This window comes from Gasterosteus aculeatus, chromosome 21 (assembly GCF_964276395.1).
Source record: "Gasterosteus aculeatus chromosome 21, fGasAcu3.hap1.1, whole genome shotgun sequence".
Lineage (NCBI taxonomy): Eukaryota > Metazoa > Chordata > Actinopteri > Perciformes > Gasterosteidae > Gasterosteus > Gasterosteus aculeatus.
This window is the reverse complement of record NC_135708.1, coordinates 10,558,039-10,579,078: the sequence shown is the minus strand read 5'-3', so window position 1 is coordinate 10,579,078 and position 21,040 is coordinate 10,558,039. Positions and strand designations below refer to the sequence as shown.

The following is a 21,040-nucleotide window of genomic DNA, read 5'->3' as shown; positions in this document are numbered from 1 at the left end:
CTGCGGCGCACCACGTGACTCACCCTGAGCCGAGTGATCCACCGACAGCGGGAGGAACAGAGGGCTCACTCCGACTCAAATCCAGGGTGTATTATTACTATTCACGAAATGGATCAATGAGACCATGAAATCATATAATTTTGATTCTTTTAATTGTAAAACGTCTTTTAAAAAACAAAAAAGAGCAATTATTCTATTTTTGTGGTGACAATAAATGCCAGTGTGTCACAAAAAATACCATAATTAACGCTATTTTGGAAGGCAGCACCTTGTTTTGACTCACTCGCAGTAATTCATGAATCAAAATACCCATAAGGGTTTTTGAGCACTTAATGCGTTTTTTAAATGTATTTATGTGTATTATTTAAAAAACATATTAATACTGTTGTTGATTCATCTGACAAAAGTTTTCCTTTTTGAGTCATCATTTCTTGTCTGAAAAAACGTACATAATGACAATGAGTTAATGTCTAACGTTTATCTCTTTTTTTGAAGGCTTGGTTATTTACTGTCTTTCCGTTTTAAAATGTTTTAGGACTTTGGTTTGTGTATGCAATTTATAAATAAATAAAGTTGATTTAATTCAAATACATTTAGAACAGTGCTGTAGTGGTAAAATTAGAGGTGGGTAAACTCTGAATTTTGTGTTCATACAGACCTCGACGCGATGCGAAGCAACGCAACACAAAGCGTCGCGACTCTTGTAAGGCTGTCCTGGCTATATTGCATTATGTTATCAGTAAAAGTCATATACAATCAATGACAATGACTACATGTGTATGAACAACATAAGTTAAAGGAACACTCATGTACTACATATGTCATCATAAATAGCCCATACAGCATGTTTTTTTCACGTTGAGAACTGACTTGTTTTCTAATCTACGCGTCACCAGGCGTTTTTCTTGTCCTTTTATCGTGCACGACCAGCGAACACAGAGCGCGCGACTACGCGGATTATTCCAAAGGAAGAATACAAGGCACAGGGAACTTTGAGGTGCGTAAACGCTATTTATAGGTGCGTAAACGCTATTTCCAAAATTATAGAGGTGCGTAAACGGCGTTTACGTGCGTTTACCCTCCACTACAGCCCTGGTTATATTATATAGTTTATCACTATATAATCATTTTTACTTGTATGGTGACTAACCATTTAACTTCATGCCCCCTCAACGGTAAAACATATTAATTAATACATGAATTTAGTATTTAGTAACAGAACATAACAAATAAAAAAGGACAACTAGATGTGTTAATGATTGTCTTAAACATCAACCCTGAGAACAAACCTGATTTGTTGGCTGATTTTAGTCACTAAAGATGGTTGAGATCAAGTTACCATTAACATTGGAGTGAGTAAATTATCCTATTAGAATATTTAGAATTTGTCATTTTGGGAGCAGTTAACACACATTTGTCTGATCCGTTTTTTATCATATTTATTTATCTAAACTGTAGGAATGTTGAAGGGCTGCAGCTCGCATGCTGCAGCGTGGTGGTTCATTGAGTTTCTGATTGACAGCGTGGGAGAGAAGATGTCGTCTGTCGCCCAGCAGCAGAGAGAACGAACAGACATTCGTAACTCTGGAGTTGCACTTGACTGCGTCATTAGAGACGCTCACACGTTCCGATGAACTTGGGGTTTGAATTTGCTTTATTTGTAGAGAATTGAACTTGTTTGTGCTTTGAGTTGCCTGACTTCATTTTTTAGAAGCATTCATGTTTTAATCAGAATGTTCGATATCGGAAACATGTTCATTGACTAAATATTCTCTTCTTCTTCCGCCTGATGTCTGATTACAGGAGGAAGTGAGTCAACAATTGAAATCAGGCTTAAAATGTCGACTGAAACCTTTGTGTGTCATTAAATACACAAACGCTCATTAACTCAAGATCATTGTTGTTTCACTTCATTCAAGTCAACGAGTAATAAAGAACACGTGATTCTCTTTGGTCTGAAGAAAACAAGACGGATTCATTTGGTTTTATTTTTATTAAAATGTATTTTCATTGTTAAAATAATAAACAGACGACATATTTAACAATAATAATAACACAATGATTGAAGCAGTTCCTGAAGCAGTTCCTGAGAAGAGAGAAAAGAAGAAAAGTTATTAACATGTTAATGTTGTTAGTGTGTCTGTGTGTACATCTAATTGTTAGCGTGTCTGTGTGTACATCTAATTGTTAGTGTGTCTGTGTGTACATCTAAATATTAATGTCTTTGTGTACATCTAAATATTAGTGTGTGTCTTTGTTTAGTACTAAATGTTAGTGTGTCTGTGTGTACATCTAAATATTAATATGTCTTTGTGTACATCTAAATATTAGTGTGTGTCTTTGTGTACATCTAAATGTTAGTGTGTCCCGATGACGTAGCGTCCCGATGACGTGGCGTCCTGATGGCGTCCTGATGGCGTCCTGATGGTCTGCAGACAAGGAGAAGAGACGTGAGGAGGATCATCAGGATGTGTCTGTGTGTACATCTAATTGTTAGTGTGTCTGTGTGTAGATCTAATTGTTAGTGGGTCTGTGTGTACATTTAAATATGAATGTGTCTTTGTGCAGAACCAGATGTTTGTGTGTTTTTGTGTACTTCTGAATACTAATGTGTCTGTGTGTACATCTAATTGTTATTGTGTCTTTGTGTACATCTAAATGTTAGTGTGTGTCATTGTTTAGAACCAAATGATAGTGTGTCTGTGTGTACATGTAATTGTTAGTGTGTCTGTGTGTACATCTAAATATTAATGTGTCTTTGTGTACATCTAAATGTTAGTGTGTGTCTTTGTTTAGAACCAAATGTTAGTGTGTCTGTGTGTACATCTAATTGTTAGTGTGTCTGTGTGTACATCTAAATGTTAGTGTGTCTGTGTGTACATAAAATATTAATATGTCTTTGTGCACATCTAAATATTAGTGTGTGTCTTTGTGTACATCTAAATGTTAGTGTGTGTCATTGTTTAGAACCAAATGATAGTGTGTCTGTGTGTACATGTAATTGTTAGTGTGTCTGTGTGTACATCTAAATGTTAGTGTGTCTGTGTGTACATCTAATTGTTATTGTGTCTTTGTGTACATCAAAATATTAGTGTGTGTCATTGTTTAGAACCAAATAATAGTGTCTGTGTGTACATCTAATTGTACATCTAAATTTGCCAGCGTGTCTAAATGTTAGTGTGTCTCTGAGTACATCTGTGTGTGTGTCATGAGTAGATCTGGATTTGCTCCTGAGGGGTTGACACGGCATCCTGATGGCGTCCTGATGGAATCCTGATGGCGTCCCGATGACGTGGCGTCCTGATGGCGTCCCGATGACGTGGCGTCCTGATGGCGTCCCGATGACGTGGCGTCCTGATGGCGTCCCGATGACGTAGCGTCCTGATGACGTGGTGTCCTGTTGGTCTGCAGACAAGGAGAAGAGACGTGGGGAGGATCATCAGGATGTGTCTGTGTGTACATCTAATTGTTAGTGTGTCTGTGTGTAGATCTAATTGTTAGTGTGTCCGTGTGTACATCTAATTGTTACTGCGTCTGTGTGTAGATCTAATTGTTAGTGTGTCTGTGTGTATATCTAATTGTTATTGTGTCTTTGAGTACATCTAAATATTAGTGTGTTTTTGTTTAGAACCAAATGTTAGTGTGTCTGTGTGTACATCTAAATATTAATATGTGTTTGTGTACATCTAAATATTAGTGTGTGTCTTTTTGTACATCTAAATGTTAGTGTGTGTCATTGTTTAGAACCAAATGATAGTGTGTCTGTGTGTACATCTATTTGTTAGTGTGTCTGTGTGTACATCTAAATATTAATGTGTCTTTGTGTACATCTAAATGTTAGTGTGTGTCTTTCTTTAGAACCAAATGTTAGTGTGTCTGTGTGTACATCTAATTGTTAGTGTGTCTGTGTGTACATTTAAATATTAATGTGTCTTTGTGCAGAACCGGATGTTTGTGTGTTTTTGTGTACTTCTGAATACTAATGTGTCTGTGTGTACATCTAATTGTTATTGTCTTTGTGTACATCTAAATATTAGTTTGTGTCTTTGTTTAGAACCAAATGATAGTGTGTCTGTGTGTACATCTAATTGTTATTGTGTCTTTGTGTACATCTAAATGTTAGTGTGTGTCTTTGTTTAGAACCAAATGATAGTGTGTCTGTGTGTACATCTAATTGTTATTGTGTCTTTGTGTACATCTAAATATTAATGTGTCTTTGTGTACATCTAAATGTTAGTGTGTGTCTTTGTTTAGAACCAAATGTTAGTGTGTCTGTGTGTACATCTAATTGTTAGTGTGTCTGTGTGTACATCTAAATGTTAGTGTGTCTGTGTGTACATAAAATATTAATATGTCTTTGTGCACATCTAAATATTAGTGTGTGTCTTTGTGTACATCTAAATGTTAGTGTGTGTCATTGTTTAGAACCAAATGATAGTGTGTCTGTGTGTACATGTAATTGTTAGTGTGTCTGTGTGTACATCTAAATGTTAGTGTGTCTGTGTGTACATCTAATTGTTATTGTGTCTTTGTGTACATCAAAATATTAGTGTGTGTCATTGTTTAGAACCAAATAATAGTGTCTGTGTGTACATCTAATTGTACATCTAAATTTGCCAGCGTGTCTAAATGTTAGTGTGTCTCTGAGTACATCTGTGTGTGTGTCATGAGTAGATCTGGATTTGCTCCTGAGGGGTTGACACGGCATCCTGATGGCGTCCTGATGGAATCCTGATGGCGTCCCGATGACGTGGCGTCCTGATGGCGTCCCGATGACGTAGCGTCCTGATGACGTGGTGTCCTGTTGGTCTGCAGACAAGGAGAAGAGACGTGGGGAGGATCATCAGGATGTGTCTGTGTGTACATCTAATTGTTAGTGTGTCTGTGTGTAGATCTAATTGTTAGTGTGTCCGTGTGTACATCTAATTGTTACTGCGTCTGTGTGTAGATCTAATTGTTAGTGTGTCTGTGTGTATATCTAATTGTTATTGTGTCTTTGAGTACATCTAAATATTAGTGTGTTTTTGTTTAGAACCAAATGTTAGTGTGTCTGTGTGTACATCTAAATATTAATATGTGTTTGTGTACATCTAAATATTAGTGTGTGTCTTTTTGTACATCTAAATGTTAGTGTGTGTCATTGTTTAGAACCAAATGATAGTGTGTCTGTGTGTACATCTATTTGTTAGTGTGTCTGTGTGTACATCTAAATATTAATGTGTCTTTGTGTACATCTAAATGTTAGTGTGTGTCTTTCTTTAGAACCAAATGTTAGTGTGTCTGTGTGTACATCTAATTGTTAGTGTGTCTGTGTGTACATTTAAATATTAATGTGTCTTTGTGCAGAACCGGATGTTTGTGTGTTTTTGTGTACTTCTGAATACTAATGTGTCTGTGTGTACATCTAATTGTTATTGTCTTTGTGTACATCTAAATATTAGTTTGTGTCTTTGTTTAGAACCAAATGATAGTGTGTCTGTGTGTACATCTAATTGTTATTGTGTCTTTGTGTACATCTAAATGTTAGTGTGTGTCTTTGTTTAGAACCAAATGATAGTGTGTCTGTGTGTACATCTAATTGTTATTGTGTCTTTGTGTACATCTAAATGTTAGTGTGTGTCTTTGTTTAGAACCAAATTATAGTGTGTCTGTGTGTACATCTAATTGTTAGTGTGTCTGTGTGTAGATCTAATTGTCAGTGTGTCCGTGTGTACATCTAATTGTTAGTGTGTCTGTGTGTAGATCTAATTGTTAGTGTGTCTGTGTGTACATCTAATTGTTATTGTGTCTTTGTGTACATCTAAATATTAGTGTGTGTCATTGTTTAGAACCAAATAATAGTGTGTCTGTGTGTACATCTAATTGTTGGTGTGTCTGTGTGTACATCTAAATATGAATGTGTCTTTGTGCAGAACCGGATGTTTGTGTGTTTTTGTGTACTTCTGAATACTAATGTGTCTGTGTGTACATCTAATTGTTATTGTCTTTGTGTACATCTAAATATTAGTTTGTGTCTTTGTTTAGAACCAAATGTTAGTGTGTCTGTGTGTACATCTAATTGTTAGTGTGTCTGTGTGTACATCTAAATATTAGTGTGTGTCTTGGTTTAGAGCCAAATGTTAGTGTGTCTGTGTGTACATCTAATTGTTAGTGTGTCTGTGTGTACATCTAAATATGAATGTGTCTTTGTGTACATTTAAATGTTAGTGTGTGTCTTTGTTTAGAACCAAATGTTTGTGTGTCTGTGTGTACATCTAATTGTTAGTGTGTCTGTGTGTACATCTAAATGTTAGTGTGTCTGTGTGTACATCTAAATATTAATATGTCTTTGTGTACATCTAAATATTAGTGTCTGTCTTTGTTTAGAACCAAATGATAGTGTGTCTGTGTGTATATCTAATTGTTATTGTGTCTTTGTGTACATCTAAATGTTAGTGTGTGTCTTTGTTTAGAACCAAATGTTAGAGTGTCTGTGTGTACATCTAGTTGTTAGTGTGTCTGTATGTACATCTTAATATTAATGTGTCTTTGTGTACATCTAAATGTTAGTGTGTGTCTTTGTTTAGAACCAAATGTTAGTGTGTCTGTGTGTACATCTAATTGTACATCTAAATTTGCCAGCGTGTCTAAATGTTAGTGTGTCTCTGAGTACATCTGTGTGTGTGTGTGTGTGTGTGTCATAAGTAGATCTGGATTTGCTCCTGAGGGGTTGACGCGGCGTCCTGATGGCGTCCTGATGACGTGGTGTCCTGATGGCGTCCCGATGACGTGGCGTCCTGATGGCGTCCCGATGACGTGGTGTCCTGATGGCGTCCCGATGACGTGGCGTCCTGATGGCGTACCGATGACGTGGCGTCCTGATGGCGTCCTGTTGGTCTGCAGACAAGGAGAAGAGACGTGAGGAGGATCATCAGGATGTGTCTGTGTGTACATCTAATTGTTAGTGTGTCTGTGTGTAGATCTAATTGTTAGTGTGTCCGTGTGTACATCTAATTGTTATTGTGTCTTTTTGTACATCTAAATATTAGTGTGTGTCTTTGTTTAGAACCAAATGTTAGTGTGTCTGTGTGTACATCTAATTGTTAGTGTGTGTGTGTACATCTAAATATTAATGTGTCTTTGTGTACATCTAAATGTTAGTGTGTGTCTTTGTTTAGAACCAAATGTTAGTGTGTCTGTGTGTACATCTAAATATTAATGTGTCTTTGTGTACATCTAAATGTTAGTGTGTGTCTTTGTTTAGAACCAAATGTTAACGTGCCTGTGAGTACATCTGTGTGTGAGTGTGTGTGTGTGTGTGTGTGTGTGTGTGTGTCATGAGTAGATCTGGATTTGCTCCTGAGGGGTTGACGCGGCGTCCTGATGGCGTCCCGATGACGTGGTGTCCTGATGGCGCCCCGATGACGTGGCGTCCTGATGACGTCCCGATGACGTGGTGTCCTGATGGCGTCGCAATGACGTGGCGTCCTGATGGCGTCCCGATGACGTGGCGTCCTGATGGTGTCCTGTTGGTCTGCAGACAAGGAGAAGAGACGTGAGGAGGATCATCAGGATGTGTCTGTGTGTACATCTAATTGTTAGTGTGTCTGTGTGTAGATCTAATTGTTAGTGTGTCTGTGTGTACATCTAATTGTTATTGTGTCTTTGTGTACATCTAAATATTAGTGTGTGTCTTTGTTTAGAACCAAATGTTAGTGTGTCTGTGTGTACATCTAATTGTTAGTGTGTCTGTGTGTACATTTAATTGTTATTGTGTCTTTGTGTACATCTAAATATTAGTGTGTGTCTTTGTTTAGAACCAAATGTTAGTGTGTCTGTGTGTACATCTAATTGTTAGTGTGTCTGTGTGTACATCTAAATATTAGTGTGTCTGTGTGTACATCTAAATATTAATATGTCTTTGTGTACATCTAAATATTAGTGTGTGTCTTTGTGTACATCTAAATATTAGTGTGTGTCATTGTTTAGAACCAAATGATAGTGTGTCTGTGTGTACATCTAATTGTTAGTGTGTCTGTGTGTACATCTAAATATGAATGTGTCTTTGTGTACATCTAAATGTTAGTGTGTGTCTTTGTTTAGAACCAAATTTTAACGTGTCTATGAGTACATCTGTGTGTGTGTGGGGGTGTGTGTGTGTGTGTGTCATGAGTAGATCTGGATTTGCTCCTGAGGGGTTGACGCGGCGTCCTGATGGCGTCCTGATGGCGTCCCGATGACGTGGCGTCCTTATGGCGTCCCGATGACGTGGCGTCCTGATGGCGTCCTGTTGGTCTGCAGACAAGGAGAAGAGACGTGAGGAGGATCATCAAGATGTGTCTGTGTGTACATCTAATTGTTAGTGTGTCTGTGTGTAGATCTAATTGTTAGTGTGTCCGTGTGTACATCTAATTGTTAGTGTGTCTGTGTGTAGATCTAATTGTTATTGTGTCTTTGTGTACATCTAAATATTAGTGTGTGTCTTTGTTTAGAACCAAATGATAGTGTGTCTGTGTGTACATCTGTGTGTGTGTGTGTGTCTGTGTGTGTGTGTGGGGGGGGGGGGGTTACATGCGTAGATCTGGATTTGCTCCTGAGGGGTTGACGTGGTGTCCTGAAGGCGTCCCGTTGACGTGGCGTCCTGATGGCGTCCCGTTGGTCTGCAGACAAGGAGAAGAGACGTGAGGAGGATCATCAGGATGTGAGACAAGATGGTGATTCATAGATCCAATTATTTTAATTTGATGCACATTTTAATTATTTCATGTTTGTATGGATGTGTAAATCTACATTATATATTTGTGGTTGTTAAACTGTATTTCTGTATTTGCTTTTTATGTTTAGCTAGTCTCTGTGCATACCAATATGTTAGTGCGTCTCTGTGTAAGTACTTTTTACATTACATTACATTTCATTTAGCTGACGCTTTTATCCAAAGCGATTTACAATAAGTGTATTCAACCAAAGGGTACAAACTCAGAAGTGCAATTTCCTCAAATAACTTTTATATGTTAGTGCGTCTCTGTGTAAGTACTTTTATATGTTAATGCATCTCTGTGTACATCTACATGACAACAGCAGGAATCAGAGGCTTCTCTCAAGGTATTAGCTCTAAATCACAGCCTTCTCCACCCGATAGACCAATACATCATTCACAGCAGTAAGGCTGCAGTCTGTCTGGATTCCTCACTTACCTTGAGCTCTGTTAAGTGCAGCAGTACGCGTCTTCGTCCCCTCTACAGACTCCTGAGGCCATGGTTGCTTTCTGCAAGTGTAGGTCCGGAAAACTTCAGTGTGTAGATGCGAGGTTTGAAACTGACTGACTGGATGTGCAACAGACTGTGTTCTTATGCTGTGGTGAACGGAGCATAGAACATGGAACATGGAGAAATGTTCCATCATGATGTAACGTCTCTATGGTTACAGTGAAGGTATCTACAATATGCAAATGAGCCTTTAGAGTAAATGTGTGTGTGTGGACGGTGTATTTGTATTGATGGAGCTCATCCACTTGACATGTGCAGCAGTACGCGTCTTCGTCCCCTCTACAGACTCCTGAGGCCATGGTTGCTTTCTGCAAGTGTAGGTCCGGAAAACTTCAGTGTGTAGATGCGAGGTTTGAAACTGACTGACTGGATGTGCAACAGACTGTGTTCTTATGCTGTGGTGAACGGAGCATAGAACATGGAACATGGAGAAATGTTCCATCATGATGTAACGTCTCTATGGTTACAGTGAAGGTATCTACAATATGCAAATGAGCCTTTAGAGTAAATGTGTGTGTGTGGACGGTGTATTTGTATTGATGGAGCTCATCCACTTGACATGGTGTATAAAACACTTTGCTCTACTTGTTTTTTTCTATGACCCCATCTTGATCTTGAAAGCAAACACTTTAAGAATAAATAAAGAACAATTTTTGTCCATTGTTTCATCAAGTCGGAAATTTGTAAAGTGTTGAATCCGGATTTTTAAACATCCCTTTCGAGCCCTCTTGTCTCCAGTCTTCATGCTAAGCTAACCAGCGGCTGGCTTTAGCTTCACGTTGAGCGCGCAGACATGAGAGTAGGGATGAGTATCGTTTGGGTTTTTCCGAATTCAAACACAATTGAAGAAAAGTTTTTTTTCACTTCAAACTATGCACAATATATGAATTTTTGAAAGTTTACAGTATGATTACAGTGTTTCCCCTCTGTAACAGCGGAAATGTAGTTAATTGGAATTTGGGGAATATTAATCATATAATTTGAGATTCATGTTCATTGTGCAGGAACTAAAGACATTTATTGAAAAGCATTTACGTTAGATTGACGCTCCTTGTTTGTCTCAAAGTATTGACGTGCAACACAGAAGAGCTGCATGAGGCACGAGAGCACATCGCTTTTCTATTGTGTAGAAAAATAAATACGAATAGAAGGTAGATGGCTAGCTAGCTGCTGTAGCTACACAAGCGGTGAGCCATCGTTAGCTGCTGCGAGGACAGAGTTATCAGACTGTTTAATTAGGGTGACCAAACGTCCTCTTTTCCCCGGACATGTCCTCTTTTTGAGACCTAAAAAATGCGTCCGGCAGAGATTCCAAAAACGTCCGGGATTTTGCTTCGTCGTATATTTGTGTTTCTCTGGGTCTTTCACAAACTAGTTATTACGCCCTTACAAGTTTTGGAAATGGTGTCTCCCTTACGTTCCACCTTCTTTCGCGAGCTCTGACTGTAGAGAGAACAGGCATTGGTCGACCGATCTCAATGTTGCCAGATACACGATAATTATCCTCCAAATACGACCATTTTGAGCCTTTGGTACGATACTTCACCATTTCCAATCTGGCAACACTGAGCACTTTGCCGGCTCCACTAGTTGCATTGTTTACAGCACATCTGCAGCCATGCCGAAACGTAAATGTGAGTTTACGGACGAACTAAAAGAAAATACCCATGTTTTCGCCTCGGCCGTGATGCTTCGGAAGCTTTTCTTATTTTAATATGTGGCTATATAAAGCATTTACTATTTATTATTTGTTTATTTGTTATCATTATTGCTTCAATATATGGACAAGACACATTAAAGAAGCGCTGGACTAAATCCCACAAAAAAGATTTGTTTTACATTTGCACTTTTCAGTTTTGTTAAAGTTCAATAAATACATGTTCATATAGTCATTTGTGTCATTTTTGTCATTTCATTTCACCAATATGGCACCGGTGCTCGGTACATAATCCTACATGAGAGTGGTCAAATCAACTATTGCTTAGTAAAGGTTTGGAATAGCTCAAATTCAACGAACAATATCTATTTAACTCTCAACGGCGTAAACGGCGTTTACGTGCGTTTACCCTCCACTACAGCCCTGATTTAGAAGTAATATATACAAAAATTGTCATGCATATTTGCAAGGAACATTCCTCAACCTAATACTACATCAATGTACTTTTAGATGAATTGACTCTCAATCGTCGTATCATAACTACATACAAATCCTGCGTTTGGCTACATGTCCAAATGTTTTCAAATGTTTTCCAAATGTTGAACTTTTCATATCGAATACTTTGCAGAAAAACGACAATAGGCGCCTTCATGAAGCACCGTGACGCACATTCGGGTCGGTGAACGAGCGTCTCGAACATAGACGATCTTTGTCCCACAACGTCTTGACGTGTCATTCTGTGAGGGAAGTTTCCGATCTTGAAATGTTTCTATTTTGAGACGGAGTTCGCATAATAAGGCTAAAGTATGATTTGCTGTTAGGCATCATGTCGCTGCTGCAGCGTGTCCGAGGTCAACATGCAGTGGAGAAGACACGTGGCTGGCGTTGCGTTCACTGCTGTATTCGTTGTATCATATTTCACGAATAAGGTGAGACGAAGTCGAAGTGGGTTTGCGTTAAAAGTAAAAGTAGGCTACATTATTTCTCGTAAAAAAAAAACCGTAATGTTGTTAACACTTTCTCAACCTGAACTTTGGCACAAAACAGTGGAAGTTGTACGAGTGGTTCGAGTTGTTGAGAATGTACAATTAGGCCGAATCGAAGAATGAGTTTGTGCAGATACTTGTGGACATTTTAAAGAGGTTTGGCGCGAGTGCGATTATTTATTATAATAAAAAAATAAGTAACCACAATGACAGTGTCTTGCATATTTGTTTCAGTTTGTCCTGTCCGTGTTAAAATTCACATATCCAACATTATTTCAAGGGTGAGTCTGGATTCATGCTGTACGATTTCATTGTCATTACAAGGGGAGCCCATTATCCACATTTTTCATTTATGAATTCAAAAATATTTCAAAAGCAATACATTTAAATCTAGAGCTGCACCGTGATTTAAATGTCCCACGTATTTGTAGATGGCAGACATTCATCGGGGCCGCCCTGCTTCTCCTCTGTGGGAGGTTTGGATGGGTGGAAATGAGCCGCATCAGCAGGTACCTTTCATATTATATTGGAGTAATAACACTAAAGTGTTTTCACTGGCTGCCAATTAGCACTTTGATTATGAAGAGCTTTGTTTGATATGTTGTTGGACAGGTCAGCGGCTCTTTCCTGGCTCCCTGGCTCCGTCCTCTTTGTGGGAAACATATATGCCGGCTCCAGGGCCTTATCGCATATAGTACGTCACATAATCTGTACACATTTAAACTAGTCTATTTGCAATGTTCAGCACTTACAGTATCCAATAGCCTTGTTTTTTTTCTTTTTCTACAGGACATTCCTGTTTTCTTCACTCTGCAGAATTCCTCACACGTTGTTAGTTATGTTCTCTTGAAGGTTGTCAAACGAGAGGTGAGCACCGCCTGCTCACTGTATGCAAATATACACACACATACATACACACACACATGCATACAACAGAGGCAAATGAACTGCTTCATGACACTGGACGAACCCTTATTATTGTACTAATATCATTTATTTTCCTCCTGTAAAATAAGCTTTGATCTTTTATTTTTATTGACAGAAGACACAATGGCTGAAGTTAATCAGGTTTGTGCATTTCTCGAGTTTCATTCACCCGAGTAGGAGAACTGTACGTTTTATCAAGAGGGAATAAAACTGTAAGCATTTGCAGGAATGTTTCATAGTCTCCATAGACAGACCTTTTTAGTAAGGATACACAGTTTGCAGTAGATTATATAACACAGCATTTAGTTACCCCAGGAAAGAAGAATATAGGTGGTGGAAATTGATATAGGTGGCAAACGAATACAAAAATCAAATAGGAAATGTTCCCCTTCGCATGACTTTATTTTAAAATGTGTTTCCTCTCGTAGCATCTGCTTCATGCTGCTCTCAGCCATCAACCTCCCCTTTCATGATCCTCAGGTAATAACTTCTCATCATCAAATGGGGGCATTTATTACACCACCATCATTTTACACTTACACGTTCTGCTGCATGTACAACAAAAACATCTTCTCCATGTCCATGTGTGCTCGCCCTGCAGTTTGGCCCCAGTGGTTACCTCTGGGCTGTTGGTCATCTGCTCTGTGTTGGTAAGTCTAAGAATACACCGAGATGCCACACTGTGAACTGCAGTAGACCAGAGAGTTTGCACAATGACAACTTTAGCAGCTCAAGGATTAAGCCTTGAGGGACGCCGTAAACCTTTAACAGCGGTAATTGCCAGTTGTACCATGTCATCTTTCAGGGGCCTACAGGGTGTTTCAGGGTCACTACACGTCCAGTAATTTGAGGTCAGTGGTTTGCTAAAATATCGATAATCGGTTTCCTTGAAACTGTGTTTCGTACTTGTGCAAATGTTTCTTATCTAACGCCAAGCTGGCTGTTTTTTTTTTTTAGCTTAAAAATTTTAAACCACTCCGCAGATAAAACCAAATGAAGAAAAAACTGCACTTGTTTACCAAAATTCCCACATTGGACTTAAAAGTCAGTGACGCCGGTTCTTTTGTGATCTCACTGTAGTGACCTGGAACAGCATTGCATCAACTACTTGTTCAGGTAAGAATAATGATTACATGGTACCTGGATCGGGTGAACGATAAATAGGATAAAGATGGCAGCGTTGTTGATTAATTAAACGATTAAACAATAACTATTTGTTTCTCTACTAACATCCATGACTACTCATCAGAGGGGTTTACGTGACTGTCGTCTCAACGTCACGATGTTCTAAGAGAACCTTCCAGTTATTCTTTTACTAATTTCAGCTTATTCTTCCTGTTCCCGACAGCGTGCTGCTGCTGGCCGTCGCAGCTCATCCAACAGGTACAAATCACCCTCAGCACATTGGGTTTTCTTTTATAGTGAGAAAAGTCTCAACAGATCTGAACCCCGTTAACGGATCTTTGTCGCGGTGCAGGTGACCTCATGGGCGCCTTGGAGTTCCCCTCCCTTCGATCCTACACATTTCACTGTGGTTGCTTTGCCAGGTGAGACCTTTGCTTTATACAAGTCCTAGAAACGGGGTTTAAGTATAAACAATTATCGTTTGTGATTTAATTTCTGTTAGGATTTCCCTACCAGAGGAGTTACTTTCTAAATGTTTAAAAAATAATGAATGTCAGTCTGTTCTCAGTGTGATCTCAGTCCCCGTTGTCTCATTTCACAGTGCACTGCTGGGTTTTATGTTGCTGCTGGCCACAGTCAGGTTAAAAAGTGGATGTTCCCTGGAGCACTTTGGGGTCTGGATTTTCTTGTCCAAGGTGATTGTAGATCAGATTTTCTTTCCATTTCAATTCAGGGGAAACAAAATGTTATTTGCGCAATATCCAAAACAGCATCCTAATTCAATCAAAAGCCTGAATTCTAATGAGTGTACTGATTGAGATTATTGAACCTTCTAGATCACTGCCATGTCCCTCTCCCCGTTCCTCTTCTACATGGACGTGAATGCGTCTTCTCTTATTTGGTAAGCTCATCGGCTGCCTGCGATGCGTAGATCCGTTATTATCAAACGGGGAATGATTCCTATCTGTCCCTGTGGTTGCAGTGTGATCATCAGTCACGTCGGAGAGGCGCTGCTGCTGCTCTCTCAGAGAAACTCTCGGTTGTGATGACGTAATTGCAGCGTTGCCAGATTAACATACAACTTGCACTATAGAGATTTTATTTTTTACCAAAAAATGTATTTTATTTTTGCACAATTTTTTTTTTCATCCAATGTGTCGACAATCTGTTCAAATAAAATTGGATTTTTGAACCACGTGTGCTGTAATTTAGCAAATCACAGTGACATTTCCCTTCCCTCCCTAATGAAGCGCTGCAGTAAAGCAAAGTGAAAACTCTTTTGCTGGAATGACTCCATAGGAGGGTTATTTTTATTCATCCAAGCACACACCTGTCAAACATAAAGGACATCAGCGGTTCCAACAGTAACGAGCCGGTTCAACCAGTTCCTCCAGTGCTGCTTAGCTCTGCTGTTGGTTCTTCTGGGAGAATAAAGCGTTGAATGGTTGTCTCCTCCGAGTACGCGCCTGAGGTTTCTCCTCTTCTTTGACATAACCTACGAGCGAAACATCTCTCAGTATCTCCACGTATCATTATGGGATGCCGTTGACACTGACCACAGCGTGAGAAGGACGCGTATTAATGTTCTGTGGGATGGTTGGTTTAACGAAGCCGTGAACGTTGGTTCTTTACCTCTTTCTATGCAGGTCTGCGTTGAGGGGAATCCAACCTCCCAGAAGTTTTCTGGAGTACTTGGAGGAATATATAGAAACCGGTGCCTCGAGCATGCAGAAAGCTTCACCTGCCTCTCCTCCTCTGTGAGATGGGCGTAGTACTGTTCGACATCGACATGGTTAAAATGGGATCACAGGTGCAACCTGTCAGCGTTTGCCGGCTTTATGGTCAAAATACTTACAAGTTCACATTCCTTGCAGGTGGTGCCCTTTAGTTTTCTTCTCTCGTCTTTCTTGCGAACCACGGCCATGTGTGCAAACGTTGGACGTCTAATCCAATCAGGAAATGTAGATTGGAGGAAATTGACTGTGTGATTTTTTTTTTTTAAGTGCATACATTTTTCTGCATAAAATATACTTGCAATCAAGCTCCCGGTGTTTCTTACCCTGCTTTGTGCCCGTGACCGTCGCTCATAGTTTTTTCTTGAGGTTGTTGTTCATCTTGAGATTAAAACAAAGATTCAATAACTGACATCCAATGTCAAACACTTGTGACAACAGCCACAGTTTAGCTGAATCTAAAAGCCCACCGTTGTCCTCCTCTCCTCCATCGTCCTCGTCGTCCTCACCAGGCTGGCTGTGGTCCAGGTGGGAATCGCTGCAGGACTGGTATTCCCCGTGAGCCGTCGTGTCGAACATCAGATCCAAACTGTCGTTGGCCTTCTCTCCTAGTCCTAGAATAGCATCCGCATGTGAGACTCGCTGCAGGCGTTGTGTGTATCCACTCATTTCAGTGAGTTGTAGTTGATATTCACCAGACACACTGTCCCTTCGGTCCCGGGCTGCTTCTCCCCGACGCGGCAGCAGGCTGTGACTGACCCAAGTGCGATCAGAATCCAACAGTTCTCCATGGCACTCTTCATCATCTTCTTCTTCTTCCTTCATCTTAAATCAAGACATATTTGGACCACATAAAATACCAGTGAAAAGAAACAGTGGCCATGGACACTTTTACTGGCTCTTTATTTGCCAGGTTAAAAAAAAGTATTTTGTTAGGAGAAAAAACTATTTAGGTCAGACATAGAAAATTAGATTATGTTTCTCAGGGTTAGCAACAATAAAAATATTTAAAAGATGGCGCATTTGAGTTGAGCACAATGACGCCGGGTGAGATCAGGTCATGTGACGTTACCTCGTCGCCTCTCCACTCGCTGTCGTACATGGACGGGCCGAGCGCCGGGTCAATACTCCACGCGGGCTCCACTTTGGGCCTCCATCCAGCTGGGAGAGCAGAGGCAGCAATGTTCACGCTATTCATGAAGAAACACTTCACACAATAATAAAAGATGAATGAAACTACACACCATCTTTTCCTTTCTGTTGCTCACATGAGCCATTCGGATCCTCCTGGGGATTCGCCTTGCTCCTAAAAAAGCACTCGATGGATTTTGCCTTCACATTTGGCTTCTTGAAAACAGGACAGACATTTGGCCTTTGGCTCAGACTCCGGTTTTGTGCAGACTGATCCTGTTGAAAAGAAATCGATTGACACCTTAAAACCACACGGAGGAAATCAACCACAAATTTAACATGCGAAATTTATTACAGCCACCTATAAGAAGTGTCTTTAAATGGATGATCGCAGCAACACGTCTCTTACCCTGCCGTTCACCAGGCACTCTTTCGAAAGTGGACTGGCTGAAGGTGTGGAGCTTCGTTTCAGCAGTTCTGGTTGCATTTTTCGGCCTTCGTTCGGTTTGTCCGCCCCTCCCCGGACCCCCGGTTTGTCGTCCTCTTGCATCTCTGGTTCACTTTCCTCCTTCTTCCGTTTTGCTTTGTTGTTGGATCCATCCTCTGAGAACCTTTTGACGCTGTGGAGAAGCGATGGGGACTTTTCTGTGGGCGTGGCTGCACTGTGGGACAGCGCCGAAGGGGGAGGGGATAAGTGGTATGGTCTTAAGGAGGGGACACAAACAGGAGTTTGTTATTAGAGAGTCTTCAGAGCACGTGGTGCTGTACTGTAGTTAACTGTAGTGTAACTTTTGAAATCAGAAAGACAGAATTAAGACAATTTATGGGAGGGGGGGGGGGGGGCAGCGTGTATTGTTGTCTGCCACACCGTCAAGGCTGAAATAAGAAATTTCCATCCTTACTTTAAACAAAAGTCGTGCTTCCAGGAAGACTTTAAACTTCTTTGCTGGCCTGCAGTTTTCTGAAAAAAAGATGAAGATGAAGATGTAGTTTGCCATGTAAATAAGGATATTAGGTCATAGGATTGAACCATTTTAGTTTTGCAGTCAGTTGGTTATGGACCAATTTAAAATATTGAAATGGCACAAGTTTTAAAAAAGGGAGAGTTTCTTCTGAAGTTTTCTAAAAAAAACAACAACCAGGAAACATTACAATGTCTATGCTTCACTTTTATACCGTACAAACGCACCACGTGAGGCTTGTCACGGAGTTCAAGGCCGCAGGTTTCTGCTATCGCTTCTTCCTGGTTCGGATTTACGTCGTCTAAATAGAGACAGACACACAAAAACCCTGTACACATCTCACAGAAACATTTTCTATCTTCTTCAAACCCAAATTTCCAGATTACTATGCTAGAATTTGGTCTACATAAAAATCCTGTCCATCAGCCCAGGTTTTAGTTTTTTTTTATGTATCACTCCTCCAAGTAGAGAGGCCTCAACACTTGAGTAATAATCTGTCTATGCAGGCTGATATGATGGGCGTGTATGTGCAGACCAATACCGCACAGTGCTCCTCTTGATCACAGAGTAATAGACAAGCTATCAAAAAGGAAGGAAATAAATACGACGTCCCATTCATTTTTTTCTTAGAAACTAGACGTAGTCTTCCTGTTTTCACATTTGTTATTGATGAAATAATGAAAATATCTTGAAGAATACAGGGGATGAATTAATACTCAAGACTTGGGATGAGTCCAGTACACATGTGTCAGGAACAAGCACTTGTGGTCTTCCGGGACTCTTTGTAGCGTCAACGGGCTGCGTATCCGGTGCTATAGAAACAGAACCAAACACGTTAGGAGACTTGGCGGAATCACGCACTCGATTGAGAAAATCTGAACCGTTTTTTAATACCGACTGACCGCTGAAGAGCGACTTGCACGGCAGAGGCATCTCTGCATATCGAACGTGCTTCCCTTTGTCCACGTCTTTCCGTTTCTTCAGTTTGTTGGGAACAGGCAGCGAGCTCATCAGAATGGGCGAGTCCGGGATGATGCCTTCTTCTGGTTCCGAGGTTGAGGCCTGCTGGGGCTCGAAGCTGATGGGGAAAAAACAACACCTGCAATATTTAACTGGGGAATGAACACAACAGCTTAAACTAGAGCTGCAGGTGTGTCCCCCCCACAGAGATAAATGGAGGACCCCTGAAATGCAACAGAGCAGAAGTGAAACCACAATAATTTCAGGTTGTCCTGGGAAACCTGTGCAGCAAAAAGGCTGATTAATATGTACAAAAATTGCCTGTAATTCCTTTATTTAAAAATATTTTTTTCAAAGTCGAAGAGAAAATGTTAACAAAACACGGCTCTAACACACTGAAGAGCTCACCGAGATATCTTGATTTTTTGCAGTTCAGCGTGAAGCTTTCGGTTTTCATCCTCGAGGCGCTCTCTCTCGTTCTCTGCGGGAAAAACAGCACACAGGCGTCGCCATTACTGACAACTGACCAGCCGTATCTAGTCACCACTAACACCACAAACACAACATACAGTAGTTAAGTGATTCTCGAGAAAACAAGCTTGCAGTGCAAAACAATGTGGACGTGTGAAGATCTTTAGGTAAGAACTAAAGCAGCCATGCCTTTTGTCCTGCAGGGGGGTAATTGTCCTGAGCAAAGAGCTGAAAAGAATGTCTGTATTTGGTCTTGAAATTGCAGTCGATCTACTGTCCTCAAAGGGATTCCAGCACTAAGTGTTTGTTTTTAAGGAAAGGGTGTTGAGTGACAATGGAATAATACGAACGAGGAGTAAACTCACTCAGTTTGGCGACAAGGCGCACATTCTGGTCCTGGCTGTTTCTCAGGTTCTCCTCTAAAACGGCACATCGGTCACACTCTCCGGTGCCGAGCCTGGAGACGGGAAACTGGTCGTTGGGTCTTTGTCGCGTCTTGTTTTTGGCAAAGTTCAAATGAAATGAAGTTACCTTTCTTCCAGGCGACTGACGGTTTCCTGCAGGGTTTTATTTTCCTCTTTGAGCTGCTGGGTACGAAAGTGAAACGCCTCGAGACTCTCGGCATCTCTGAGCGAAGAGAATGCAGAGAGTAAAACATGATCATCTTTGTTTTAATATTATAAAATGAAACACTCAAAAACACTCACAGATAGCGGGCCGTCTTCAACTTGCTCACTTTGTCCTCAGCATCTAAAAAGGAAAAACCAAACGCTGTGACCGTGAAACACCACGCACGGCCTGCAGAAGGTGCACGAACCACACTGAGGGACTCGAGTCCACGCGTGAGTCACCTTGAAGAGCCTCCCGATGGGTCTCCCGGAGCTGCCCCCATAGCTTGTCAAAGAGGTCCGATGGGTGGGGGTCTGCGCTGCTCATCCTCCACCCACCGCTCAGAGCTGTGCCACACCCGTCTGCGGTACTTTTCTCGATGTAAAACACTGAACGGAGATGCTGGAAGCGCTCAGTGCCGTCAACGCAGATCAGCTGTTACAGGGGTTCGTTATTAGCTTCGGCTAGCTTTAGCCGAACGCACCACTTCCTTCGCCCGTCACACTTATTGCGTGTTCCAGTGTGTGCGGACCACAAAACACACAATGCAAACACTAGTGACGTTTTCCCCACAGACACTGACCTTAAACTGTGACGTATGGAAACACGAAGGGCTCCAGCGCCGCGCGCTCCACCGACTGTAAACACACGTGAATAACGCTTGAATAACGTCACGTTCAACTACGACGGCCGCCTTTGGAAGTGAGCGACACGTACAGCAATACAACTATTACGGGTTGGAAAGACTAGTGCTGTTAGGCTGCCATGTTCCTGCTAGTACAGTACGAGTATTAGTCCGGGATGGTGCTCTTGTGTGTGTAAAATAAAGTCCAATTTGGCGCGCCGAAATGCATGCCGGGAACTCACTTCCTTCTTCCCCCCTTTGCCTCCAGCGCCCTCTCCTGTTTGAACGCCCCAATAACCACCAATACCTGCACTAAACAATCAGTCCTTTCCGATTTACATTTTGTTTACACTAGTGCACCGAGCATTAGGCCGGCCACGTGTCTACGTAAAGGGATATATATATATATATATATATATATATATATTATATATATAAATAAATAAATGTGTGTGTCTGTCTCACGTGATGCACTAGGAAAGGACATCTTTCTTCTACCAAAGCAAGAGATAGACTGCAGAAAAAAATGCTTTTGATACAGTGATATTTAGAACGCTGGAGCTGGAGTCCTCCCTAAGGTAGAGGAGGTGGACCCCGTCCAGTTCTGCG

The 21,040-nt window shown here is 40.8% G+C and overlaps 2 protein-coding genes and 2 long non-coding RNA genes across 4 annotated transcripts; 1 reads left to right on the top strand and 3 right to left on the bottom strand.

Moving 5' to 3' along the window:
- Positions 1–1,974: 1,974 nt before the first annotated feature.
- Positions 1,975–4,170, bottom strand: LOC144389950 (uncharacterized). Its single transcript, XR_013453993.1, has 2 exons — positions 3,194–4,170; positions 1,975–2,429 (listed from the first exon to the last, which is right to left on the bottom strand). It is a non-coding gene; the product is annotated as an uncharacterized LOC144389950 (long non-coding RNA).
- A 3,203-nt stretch (positions 4,171–7,373) lies between these two features.
- On the bottom strand, positions 7,374–9,302 carry LOC144389949 (uncharacterized). Its single transcript, XR_013453991.1, has 3 exons — positions 9,174–9,302; positions 8,551–8,639; positions 7,374–8,274 (listed from the first exon to the last, which is right to left on the bottom strand). It is a non-coding gene; the product is annotated as an uncharacterized LOC144389949 (long non-coding RNA).
- Positions 9,303–11,569: 2,267 nt separating this feature from the next.
- slc35d4 (solute carrier family 35 member D4) lies at positions 11,570–15,132 on the top strand. The gene is made up of 15 exons (XM_040167278.2): positions 11,570–11,831; positions 12,123–12,169; positions 12,320–12,397; positions 12,501–12,582; positions 12,678–12,755; positions 12,931–12,956; positions 13,244–13,295; positions 13,417–13,465; positions 13,621–13,666; positions 13,896–13,931; positions 14,164–14,198; positions 14,293–14,362; positions 14,542–14,635; positions 14,777–14,841; positions 14,923–15,132. The coding sequence occupies exons 1-15, from the start codon at positions 11,760–11,762 to the stop codon at positions 14,984–14,986; spliced, it is 894 nt and encodes a 297-aa protein (XP_040023212.2). The 5' UTR covers positions 11,570–11,759; the 3' UTR covers positions 14,987–15,132.
- An 85-nt stretch (positions 15,133–15,217) lies between these two features.
- rbbp8 (retinoblastoma binding protein 8) lies at positions 15,218–20,739 on the bottom strand. Its single transcript, XM_040167233.2, has 19 exons — positions 20,390–20,739; positions 20,049–20,241; positions 19,905–19,947; positions 19,729–19,824; positions 19,563–19,654; positions 19,135–19,207; positions 18,669–18,844; positions 18,483–18,578; positions 17,994–18,067; positions 17,707–17,765; positions 17,214–17,508; positions 16,918–17,080; positions 16,746–16,834; positions 16,369–16,498; positions 16,144–16,287; positions 16,000–16,054; positions 15,796–15,883; positions 15,573–15,714; positions 15,218–15,435 (listed from the first exon to the last, which is right to left on the bottom strand). Exons 2-19 carry the CDS (start codon positions 20,131–20,133, stop codon positions 15,341–15,343), a joined length of 1,995 nt encoding a protein of 664 aa, XP_040023167.2. The 5' UTR covers positions 20,134–20,241; positions 20,390–20,739; the 3' UTR covers positions 15,218–15,340.
- Positions 20,740–21,040: the final 301 nt, after the last annotated feature.